Source organism: Triticum aestivum, chromosome 2B, assembly GCF_018294505.1.
Source record: "Triticum aestivum cultivar Chinese Spring chromosome 2B, IWGSC CS RefSeq v2.1, whole genome shotgun sequence".
In the NCBI taxonomy this organism is placed as follows: Eukaryota; Viridiplantae; Streptophyta; class Magnoliopsida; order Poales; family Poaceae; genus Triticum; species Triticum aestivum.
In genome coordinates this window covers 193,037,893-193,049,896 of record NC_057798.1, presented here as the reverse complement: position 1 = coordinate 193,049,896, position 12,004 = coordinate 193,037,893, and the positions used below count along the sequence as shown (strand labels likewise).

The 12,004-nt window shown below is 49.8% G+C and overlaps 1 protein-coding gene and 1 long non-coding RNA gene across 3 annotated transcripts; one reads left to right on the top strand and one right to left on the bottom strand.

Moving 5' to 3' along the window:
* Window positions 1-7,557: 7,557 nt before the first annotated feature.
* On the bottom strand, window positions 7,558-8,643 carry LOC123041038 (protein PELPK1-like). Its single transcript, XM_044463738.1, has one exon. It carries the CDS (start codon window positions 8,567-8,569, stop codon window positions 7,814-7,816), a length of 756 nt encoding a protein of 251 aa, XP_044319673.1. The 5' UTR covers window positions 8,570-8,643; the 3' UTR covers window positions 7,558-7,813.
* A 608-nt stretch (window positions 8,644-9,251) lies between these two features.
* LOC123041037 (uncharacterized) lies at window positions 9,252-11,610 on the top strand. Of its 2 annotated transcripts, XR_006418352.1 has the most exons (5): window positions 9,252-9,551; window positions 9,695-9,845; window positions 9,927-9,996; window positions 10,239-10,436; window positions 10,596-11,610. It is a non-coding gene; the product is annotated as an uncharacterized lncRNA (long non-coding RNA). The 2 variants fall into 2 exon arrangements; XR_006418351.1 differs by lacking the exon at window positions 10,596-11,610 and having other exon boundaries at window positions 9,255-9,551; window positions 10,239-10,576.
* The last annotated feature ends 394 nt before the right edge of the window (window positions 11,611-12,004 follow it).

The window sequence follows — 12,004 nt, the reverse complement described above, 5'->3', positions numbered from 1 at the left end:
CGGCAAGTCCCAGAAAACAGACCTCGTTTTCCATACCTTCAGCAGCGGCTCTGGCGCCTTTCGCTTCTTTCCCGGCTCTGGCGCCTTTTGCTTCTTTCCCGGCAGTGGGCAGTCTTTCCAAATTTTCAACAGCTTGTCTATTTCCTCGCCGCTCCTCGTACACGGGCGTTTTCGGGGTTCGGTTTCACCATCGAACAGATCCTTGCGTTTCCTCCACGGGTCATCGTCGCGAAGCCACCTTCGATGTCCCATGAACACGGTTTTCGAAGACCCGGGATCTCTATCTAGCTGGCGATACGTTGTGTCATCCATGCACCTTACGCATCCAGAAAATCCGTGGACTACCTGCCCCGCAAGATATCCGTAACCGAGATAGTCGTGCACCGTCGTGAGCAGTGCGGCTCTCATAGGGAAATATTCTTTCTCTGCGGCGTCCCACGTATTGGCTGGCGTTTTCCACAGCGTGTCAAGCTCCTCTTTCAGCAGCCCCAGATACAGATTGATGTCGTTCCCTGGTTGTTTCGGCCCTTCAATTAGCATACTCATGTGAATGTACTTCCTCTTCATGCACAACCAGGGGGGAAGGTTGTACATCCACACAAACACAGGCCAGGTGCTATGTGTGCTTCTCTGGCTGCCAAACGGATTGACTCCATCGGTGCTCGCGCCCAGCACGATGTTCCTTGGATCGTTCCCAAATTCTGGGTATTCGAAGTTCAACGCTTGCCACTGGCTCGCATCCTTAGGGTGACTCAGCATCTTGTCTTTTTTATCTATCTCCGGATCATTTGCGTCATCTTCTCGCTTCTTCTCCTCCCTATCCGCGTGCCAACGCAGGAGCTTTGCTACCTTAGGATCCGCGAAATACCGCTGCAGACGAGGAGTGATCGGAAAGTACCACACCACTTTTCGAGGAGCTTTCTTCCTCTTCTTGTATCGAGTGACACCGCACACCGGACATATGGTAGACTCCGCGTGCTCGTCCCGATAAATGATGCAATTGTTCATGCACACATGGTATTTCACGTGCGGTAAATCCAGAGGACACACGATTTTCTTCGCCTCCTCCAAACTGGTCGGGCACTTGTTCCCCTTGGGAAGACGTTCGTGCCAGAATGACATGTTCTCGTCGAAGCATGCGTCGGTCATTTTGTGTTTTACCTTCATCTCCAGAGCCATGAGCGTTACTTTCAGGCGGGTATCCTCGGGCCTGCATCCTTCATACAATGGAGTAACCGCGTCTAACTCAAGTTGATCCATCTTGGCTTTCTCTCGGGCGGCAGCTCTTGCGTTATCCGTCTGCTTGAGAAGCAGCTCTTGAATATGAGGGTCCTGCACCCAGCCCATCGATGGTCCAGCGTCGTCTGCTCCGCCGGCATCATCATCATGTCCTGCATCTTCTACATGATGACTGTGTACAGCATCACCGTCGTGATCATCTCCTGGGGATTCTTCGTCTTCTCGCCCCCCCCGAGCCGCGGTGGTTGTCTTGCTGCCCTTCCTCATTTCTTGCCCGGCCCCCATGGACGACTTCGTAGTCATCTTCATCACCTTGCCACCGATAGCCATCCATGAAACCACGCAAGAGCAGGTGGTCCCGCACCTGCCCGGAATCCGGGTCCGCAATAAGGCTATTCAGCTTGCATCTTCGACACGGACATCTTATCTCCGTCTCGTTCTTTTGAAGCATCTCGGCCTTCGCGGACCTCAAAAACCTATTCACGATGCCTTCGGTCATCGTGCGGACCATGGTCGCCTGCGGGGTAGAGCAAAACGATATTTTAGAACCAAGAAAAAATTTGGCATGACTTTCCCTAAAAATAGGACCAAAAAGAATGCTTAATGCCAAAATTCTCGCCGAAACGGAAATGAATCAACATTCCGGCAAAATATTGGCAACTATCGCATTTCAAATACCGGTACACCTCCAAACACAAACACATATGCAACACCACAAACATATGCAACACCACGAACATACATAGATCTAGCTAGGCCATAAAAAGTGCATGTGCACATTGTTGTAGGGAGAACAACATAAATATAGCTTCCCCCCTTACTTACCTAGCAAAACAAGGTAACTTAACCACTTAATTTGAATGAATCTATGGTGGAAATGAGGTGAAAAAGAGGAGGCACCCGAGACAAGGAGGAGGCGGTGGAGAGAATGAAGTGGGGAGAAAGTGAGTGTGGGAGGAGAGGCTGTCCAAAATATCTTGTTGCTGCCCACTTACTAATGGCGCACCAGCAACAAATGCGCCATTAGTAATCCAGGTTACTAATGGCGCACCCCCTGGTGGTGCGCCATTAGTACTTTTGCAAAAAAAGGAATAAAAACAATAATAAAAAAATAACATTAGTGGCGCACCTTCTGGCTGGTGCGCCATTACTAGTTACAACTAGTAATGGCGCACCACCAGCGCGGATGCGCCATTAGTATGTTTGGACAGGCGCACTAGTTCAAAAAAATTGGTACTAATGGCGCACCGTGGGCAGGGTGCGCCATTAGTAGTTTCAACACTAATGGCGCATCAGATGGTGGTGCGCCACACCACATGTCTGGTGCGCCATTAGTGTCAATTCCATCTATAGCCCTTTTCCTAGTAGTGGCTGCTGAGATACACAGTAGTGTGATGAACTATATTTGACTTCGCTAGTTCAGAATCAGTTGAAAATGACCATTCCATGACGCCGTCCTTTTCATGTTAGCGTGACCATTCTTCAAACAACTTAAAGCTACCTAACTCCTCAGGTACCAAAGCCACACACACACAAATATCTTCAGGTACTTCATTGTATTTTGGATCGATTTTTTACCATAAATTTAAGTTGTATGTAGCAAAAATAGTACTCCCTCCGTTTGACACTCCATTCAAAACTACTTTCGAATACAAATCCAGCAATACACTTTTCATAACATATTACTTGATACCCTGAATGCATGGCGCTTTAGGAAAAATACGTTAACCGAAGCTACGTAACAAAAAGACTATAGATTATTAACTCCTCGGCTTTTATACATTACTTTCGGCGTCGCGTTTACTCCCCTTAGAACAACAAGAATATCTCTCGCAAATATAAGTAAGTTTTAATTTATGCAAAATAAACAATATTGAAAATAACAGTCACTAACTTCATTGGCACACCTTGTTGTTTAGACCCCAATTGGATCATTTTCGTTAATAAAATGGGTGAAAAAATATATTTTGTAAGTACCTTTAATGAAGATTTTTTATTTCTATTATGTTGGGATAAGACAACATAATGTTGCGTGTATTTTTTTTAGTTGCTGCGACAAAGGTTATAAAGATCTGTAGATGTAAGATAGGTTATAAAAAATCTATTGCCCACAAAAAAGATCTCCTTCTTTTGTTCGTTGGATGAAATTTAAACTTTTTTTTTAGAGAAAAGGTGTCGGCCGAGCCCGAGAAAAGGCTCGAACCTAACCCGGCTTTGAATTAAGAAAGCCAACAACCGGCCAGGATTACAAGAAAGCGTACAACATGATAGAAACAGAAACGACAAAGATACAGAGAGCTGTAGCAGCTTACGACCTATATGTGATACAGGCAAACAAGAGATAGTAATAGGAGCCTAGCCAAGATCACCAAGGTCAGACGCCATGAGCAAAGCCACACCAGCAGCAGGGTGAGGGCAGGAAGAAACCAGCATCGATAACCAACATCTACTCGCCTACTCCCGCAGAACATGCCAAGGTCGACAAGCCACTCGCTTCTACCTCCGAAGAAGACAACAATCCTCTCGCCCTGGCTCGAAGGGCGCCGAACCGTCGGAAGGTAAAGTGCTCACCCTAGAGCCGAATGGGCAATGCCGCCTGGCAGCTCGGGCATGAGGGAGCAGAACAGCTCCTCTGCTGGGATCCCACGACCTCACCACCACCTGGGCAGCCACCCAACCAGACGCAAGCTGAAGAGCGCCTACACAAGATGAAGACCGCACGGAGAAGACGGGAAACAAGGAACAGCTCGCCGCCACACTGCCCTCACCAAGCAGAAAAGCACCATCCACACCTCCATGAACCCCAGACGACGCCTCCAAGAAGGGAACGACGTCGACACGTCGCCGCCGCCCACAAGGGGATCTAGGACTTTCGCCCCATGTAGGAGCGTGGAAGAAGGAAGCAGACGGGGATCTCGACGAGGCCTCCAAGAAGGGGACTGACTCCAAGAAAATGGAGACGGCCTCGCCGTAGCCACCAAAGGCCAAGGGTTTCCCCCGGTCCCACACTCCACTCCCAACCAACCGAACCCGAGAGCACGAGCCGACGCGACAAAGCCGCCATGGCCGGATCAGGCCGGTGGGTGCATCTGCGAGCGGAGGGAGCCGATCTTCACCAGACAAAGCACGCCCGCCACAACCTCGTCGCCCGCACGACCGAGGTTGCGGTACAGCCCTCGCGGCCGCCGCTCGCCGTAGAGCCGGTGCCGCCCTCACAGCCCGGGGCCGCCGCCCTGGCATCCACCCACCACGAGCATCTCCACCAACACAGGGAGCAGCCCCGGCACCACGCCAGAACGGCGGACCAGACCACCACCACATCCACCGGGAAGGGGGCCTGCGGCGCTCAAACACCCCAGATCCAGCCGGAGGGCAACCCCAAGAACCGGAGCAGGGGCAGCACGCCCAGGCCGAGTGGAGGGGCCACAACCCCTAGTCGACCCCCCGCCGGTCAAGAGAATGACCACAGGCCGCCACCAGTGCGGATCTGGAAGGGAGGCCACCATGGCGGCCAGACGGGCGGCTGAATCGCAAGCCACCCCGAAGCCGACCGGGACGGCAGCCGCCATGGCCGACGCCGCAGAGGCCAGATCCAGGGCCGAGCACCGCGCCAGGAGAGGGATGCCGGAGAGGAAGGGTCGCCGTCGGGAGGAGAGATGGGGCGCAGATCCAGGCAGGGGAGCACGCAGGGACGCCCCGCCGCCGCCAGCAACCGCACGGGCGAAGCCCGGGACGGCCGTCGACGACGGCGGAGGGAAGAGGAGGCGGGCGGGGGTGCCTGGCGCCGGATCTAGGGGTTCGCCCCCGTGTCGCCCAGGAGCGGACGACGCGGGGGGGGGGGGGGGGGGGCAAATTTAAACTTGCTTACCATTCAATAGTTCTCACATCCTTATTTGCTTTGGAACGTGAAAATGTTTCCACCATTCACACCAACTTTGGCTAAGAGAAAACAACCAGCTTGAATGGTGAGCTATATCAAAAACTTTGGCTAAGAAAAAGAAAAAAACAGTTAATTTTTTATGGCAAAATAGGCATCCGCCTTCGAGTTTTTCCATGAACATCTGAAAAAACCCCGCAAAAAAAACCTATTTGTAAATATAAAATCACCCATAGTATATAGGTGATGTTTTGGACCTATGTCTAGAAATTTATTAAAACTTTGACTGTTGATATCGTTTTAAATAATTATATAGAAACTTTGAAAATCATATGTGTAGATTTGTCGAAAAATATTTTGAAAATATCATTATTTTATTTCATGTTTAGTTGCAAGGAAGGTGTTGCGTCCATTTCAAAGGCAAAAAACTATAGAATGACCAGGCTTACTCAGGAAACTAGACCGAAAATTAAAAAAAGGTAAACAACACCGCTAGGCATTGACCATGCTAGACCACCAACACCAACGTGACCGTAGCCCGAGGAGTGGTGAGCAGAATCTTCAGAAAACGCCTTCAATGAGGAAGATAACGTCGCCGTCCCCAACATCGACCCCTGTTGAAAACCAAGCTTTCGCCCTGAACTGCATATAACCATCCAGCCAAACTTTGGTGAAGAGTGCGGTAACACAAAAGAGGCCCCAAGCATTCGACCTACTTTGGACCGTCAATTAATATCCAAAGCATCACTTATTTACGACATGAAAGGAGTAGTTTGTTCAAGACTTAAAAACGGTATGCCAGCAACACATGCTAATGCTATTTCACTTCTCTTACATGTAAGAAACCCTTGGAAATACTTTTTGTTTTGTTTGTAATGAACCACTGCTAGCTTTTGGATAGAGTCTTTGTTATCTTATACTCTCACTGTAACTAATATAAGAGCGTTTAGATCACTACTTTAGTATGCTATAAACGTTTTTATATTAGTTTACGGAGGGAGTATATTATAGGAGTGAATTGCAAAAAACCACCACATTTGGGGCATCGTTTGCGGAAAACCACCAGGTCACTAATCCTTTACAAAACTCACCGCGGATTCGGTAAACATTTTGCAAATAGCATTGATCGGGTGATTTGACCCGTTTGATCACTTTATGACAAGTGGGCCAGATTGCAAGGAGCTGACTTAGCAAAAAAAATTACACACACTCCCCTGGATCTGAAAAAGAAATGCAATCGACCCCCGCGCGCGCACAGGCAGACCTCGCGGCCTGGAGTTCGTCCCCGACCTCGCCAAGGCCGCCCCTGCGCCACCTGGGCCGGAGTACAGGGGAGCCACCAGCCGGAGCTCATAGAGCTCATGGCCGGAGGGTACAGGGGAGCTCCCTCCCGGCGGTTGCTGGCTCATGGCCGCCGGAGGATCCGGCTTCGGCCAGCGGCCTAGGCTATCCTGGAGAGAGAGAGAGAGAGAGAGAGAGAGAGAAGGGGGGAGGGAGAGCGATACGGGAGGAAGAAGAGGGAGAGGGGACGGCGGTGGTGCCCGGTACACCGGCGAACTGGCGGCGGCCATCTGCGGGCAAGTCGGAGCGGCACGAGGCTCGGTGGCATGTGCGCACGGGCCTGCGGGGCTCTCCTGCGGGCGTGGAGGTTTCAATGGCACGAGCAAGGGGCAGCGGGAGGTGTAGGAGCAGGGAAAGAGGCGCTGGATAATGGCGGAGCCGCCGGCGGCGGCGGCCGAAGCGCACGGAGGTTGGGCCCCATCCACGGTGTCAAGCAGCCTGGGCGTCCCCGGCAGACGACCGAGGCACGACCAAGGCATCCCGGCGGACGACATGGCAAAGGGCACTGTCGTGGCTTCAAGGTCGAGCTCCCGGCGGCCGCCTCCGCTTAGTCCACGCCGCGGCCGCTGCACAGCTGCTCTAGCTCCCCGGTTTTCCATCACCGTCGACGTTGTGCTCCGGCTCCCCGTCTACACATGCTGCACATCCAGAGAGAGCCATGGTTGCCGCCCCCACCGGCTCCCGTTGCCACCATCGGTTGCCTCCTCCCGATTGGATCGGGCGCAGTGGTTGATTGCTTTTTAGTTTTAGATCCAAGGGTGTGTGTGTAAATTTTTTGCTAAGTCATCTTCTTACAATCTGGTCCCACTTGTCAGAAAGTGATCAAATGAGCCAAATCACCTGATCAGTGCTATTTGCAAAATGTTTACCGAATCAGCGGTGAGTTTTGCAAAAGATTAGTGACCTCGTGGTTTTCCGCAAACGATGCCCCAAATGTGGTGGTTTTTTGCAATTTATATGCTTCCAACGAAACGTGGGCTCTTGGGCCTTCTCTGTCAACGCAAAAGACAAACAACTTTATTGTCTGAAGCGCATAATGTAGCAAAAACACAAGAAGTCTTTAGTGATGCACATAAGTAAATCCGAGCACAACTGCAATCTGAAACTCCAAACACAAACATCTTATTCATGTGCATGTACATAAAAGGAACAGATTGAGCAGTTGCACCATGCAATACCACTCAGACATAACGCTCTCGTCAGGACTCAGGAACTAGAGTACGGGCTCTAACGACATGTACAACACATACACGTGTATAACACACACACACACACACACACACACACACACACATGTATATTATATAGTTTAATAATACTTAGATAATGGATACTGTGCGGATGTAGCTAGTTCGATCATGGCTTGGCCTCTGGCTTTGGAAAATGGAACTCGGGTTTCGGTGGCAGCTCGGCTTTGGGGAACGGCGGCATTTCGTGCTTCGGGACCTCTGGCACAATAGGGTGCGGTAACTCGGGCTCCTTCAGCGCCTCAGGGTGCGGCACATGGGGCTCCTTCGGCACATCTGGCATGGCATGGTGTGGCATTTCAGGCTTCGGCAGCTCTGGTATGGCAGGGTGCGGCAGCTCGTGCTCCTTCGGCACCTCCGGCACGACAGGGTGCGGCAGTTCGTGCTTCTTTGGCACCTTTGGTACGACGGGGTGTGGCACTTCAGGCTCCTTAGCCACCTCCGGCACATGCGGCACTTCAGGCTTCGGGAGCTTGGGCACAGCAGGGTGCGGTGGTAGTTCCTTCTTTGGCACCTCGGGCACCACGGGATGTGGCACTTCGGGCTCCTTTGCTACCTCGGGCACAACTGGATGCGGCACTTCTGGCTTCAGGAGCTCCGGCACAGCAGGGTGCGGCGGCAGTTCGTGCTTTGGCACCTTGGGCACCACGGGGTGTGGCACTTCGGGCACGAGAGGGTGCGGTGGCTCAGGCTTGGGCAGCTCGGGCACGGCAGGGTGCGGCGGGAGTTCGGGCTTCGGCAGCTCCGGGACGATCGGATGTGGTGGATAGTCCTTCTTGGGTGCGGCCTCCTCTAGGTGCCGTGCTGCGCTGCTCATGGAGCTGCATGAGAGCAGCAGCGCCATGAGGAAGACAAGGGAGGCCATGGTGTTCTTGCGGCGTGTGCTTCTGGTCCTTGTGTATCGATCTGCGAGGCAACTTGTTGATGTGATGCTGGGAAACATGATAGGAGCTGGTATTTATAGCCAAAAATGATACACCTACAAAGCGGCGGGTATACATGCATGCATGTTTGCGGTAGACACTAGTAGTGTTCTGACTGAACTTTGGTGCCTTGGTGGCATGGTAGGTCACCTGCATCTCCAACTGAAAAAAAGGGCACCTGCATCTGCGTAATCCATCTCTGCCTATGTGCTCTACAAAAGAGTGTACACCGAACACGAACGTGAAGTGTTGATTCGGTGATTGGTCGGTTCGGCAGCTCAGCTGCAACTATCCGGCTGATCTCCGAACATATAACACGGTAGGCATTAGGAGGCATTTTTAAATGCCTTGAAATGGTAAGAAAAATGCCTTCAAAGAGCTACCGTGGCGTTCCTAAAAAACGCTAAGTATACTCACGAAGGGAAAGCTGTTTGTTGGCACTTTCCAAAAATGCCTCGGATGGTCAAATGTGGAGGCAATTTTAGAAAGTGCCTCCAAAAGTCAGAACGCCTCAACAAAACTGAACTGGGCAACCATTCAGCGCGACTCTGCTGCAACGACCACAACACACACAGCAGGCTGGCGCTGGGACTGCTGCGCCACCTCATCGGGGGGAGACTAGTATACAATCTGAGTTTACCGTGGAAGAATAGAAAAAAGATCCTGGGCCATTGGATTTGGGATGTATGGCATAGATTAGAGAGGTGGGATCTGTACAGATCGTGTGCAAAACTTTCCCTTTGCTCCCCACGAATTTGCTTCAGGTCCTTCTTCTCCTCCCTCAAACGACACATCTCTCTATCGCTCTCCTGTTCCCCTATCGCTCGCCGAACCTGGCGGCTGCCCAGATCCGGTGATTCCCTGGTGGACGACGACTACTCCCACGACTGCTCCCTGCCTCCCCCCTCCCAATCCGGCATTCAGGTCAGTTATCTCCATCTCCCGGTCACCCCATCGTCGCGCTGCACATCATCGTCAGGGAAAAGGCCACAGCCGCCACGGTGTTCTCCTCCCCGGTGGCCGCGAGTGCCCCGCCCGCTAAGCTGTTCACTCTTATCTTTCCGCAGGCAATCTGGTAGTGCTCGAGCGCGTGGTGATGCCACCACGGTATCCTCCTCCCCGGTGCTCCTAGGTCCAGCATTAGCTCACCGGAGCCAAGCCGGTGACGCTCGATCTGCTCGCCTCCTTCGCCTCGCATGCTCAGCAAGCGACATCAAGGTTAGATCCGTTTCTCCCACTCCCTCCCATAGATTTCTCTCTGTAATTTGGCTGATTCCAGTTAGTATTCTTTTTCTTTAGGGGAGGTATGGATTTGGATGTAGCTCACTGGCCAGGAGAACTTGCGGCGCCAACACACCAATATAGATCCGTACGTGCTGAATAGGCATACAGTTATGTAGTATGTGCAGTTTACTTGCTCTGTTTTTATGGGGATTTGGGAATTGTTCATACGTGCATGATCCAGATCTGTTTTGTGATTTCTGTTGTCTATTTCATGGTGAACCAAGTGTGTTTTATTTTCTTCTTTCTTTCTCTTGATATATAGCTGCTAGCACATTTGTACAATTCACTAATTTAATCGTGCCTGCTTGCTCAATGTCTATTTTATAGATGATCCAAAGCACTGTCCAGGACAAGTCGCCGGCTGCGCTGCTTGTAGATGAAATTAAACTGCTCCTCGGACTTGACCTGGAGCATGCAATAAAGCATGTATGTCGCGAACAAAATGTTGTCAGCCATGCTCACAAAAGGACCTGATGAGATAAAGCAGTTGTGCTCCTTAGACTGTAGTGCAGCCAGTTAATTAATGTAAGTTTTTTCCCTCGCAAAAAAGTCTATTTTATAGATGGCCGATATATTATCGTGGGAAAGTGTTCAACTGTTTTGGTCGGAATGAACTGAAAGCTGATTATTTTGAAAATGCATCATACCACACTGATTTATTATAATATTGTTACGTGTCCTCAGGTTTTGGCTTACACTTTTCAGCTATATATTGTCATGCCAACTCACTGATACATGATTATGGTTGAAGAACAATGCTGAGCAGTGCAAGGTTACACCATCACATCACAGTTCAAACACATCTTCTTTTTCTTGATAGGTTTTGAGATAGCTTACTGCGCTTATGCCCAATGGTAGTTTAACCGGGCATCTTAAATATTCTAATAATCACACTGGTGTGGCACAGCACTGCTTATGCCCAATGGTAGGTTGCTGGCTGCTAGTTAGGAACAAAAGGTGCATAAAGGTCCAAAAGCAAGAAATGATTTGATTCGTAGTGCATAAAGGTGCTTAATTTTTATGTCATCACACTTGGGGTTCGCTGTTCATGTAGCGATGCTTATTCAGTGGGGGTCACTTCAGTCCTTCACACTTGGGGTTCGCTGTTCATGTCGTGGAAAAGGATGTCATGTTATGTACCAAGTAATATATGTATGTGTCTTGTGCACTCAAATTAGGATGGATGACATGCACTAAAAAGTTCTTGCCTAGGATGATCCACTTAGACATGTATTCAAAAGATCATACTGGACATATATTCCCATATTTGTCTGGGTCCATCTTTGGATTTATTAGGAACAGAATGGTTGTGATGATTTGAAGTAGAAAATGATCATGTCATTATATGTACCAAGATATACATGTATGTGTATTGGGTACTCAAGTTAGGATGGATAACACGCACCGAAATTTGTCTGCCTATGATGAGATCCACTTGGAAATGTATTAAAAAAATTGTGCTTGACATACCATATTTGTGTCTGGGTTGATTCAGCTTTTGATTTACTAGGAACAGAATGGTTTTCAAGATTTGAAGTTGCCCAGATTGAATATGAGAAAGTTGGGGTTCTTACTGCAAAATGTCATGTTTATATCTAACTGTTAGTAGGGGGGTTTTCATCAAATGTACAATAAGTAGCCTGAGACCCCTCCACTCCGATCTGTACCGACAATATTGGATCCAACAGCCAACGTTGTGTTTTTCTATTCTTTCACTGTAAACCCATTTTCTATTATAGTCGCTCCCACCTCATCGTGGTAACTATTGTTAATAATTAATAATTAAGCCCGTCGCTAGGCCACCTTGTACTGTAGAGCAGATCGTGTGTATTTTTTAGGAGCAGACCTCCCAACGTAGGAATACAGCAGCTTTTAGTTCACGTATGAGATACAATTCACACAGGTTATCAGAGGGCTCCCCTTTTAAACAGCCTAAATTTCTTCTCGCTAAGCAGTATGGAACAAAACAAATTGGTATGCAAAGGCTTTGGACGAATTAAGAAAAAATGAACCGATAATACAAACAGTGCCATGGATCGAACAGGCAACCTCTGCGTAACTCAAAAATCCATTTGCCACCAAGCTGCACGCTG

What these genes read in the sequence shown, in the direction of transcription:
- LOC123041038 (XM_044463738.1), bottom strand. Translation starts at nt 8,569, where the DNA reads ATGGCCTCCCTTGTCTTCCTCATGGCGCTGCTGCTCTCATGCAGCTCC.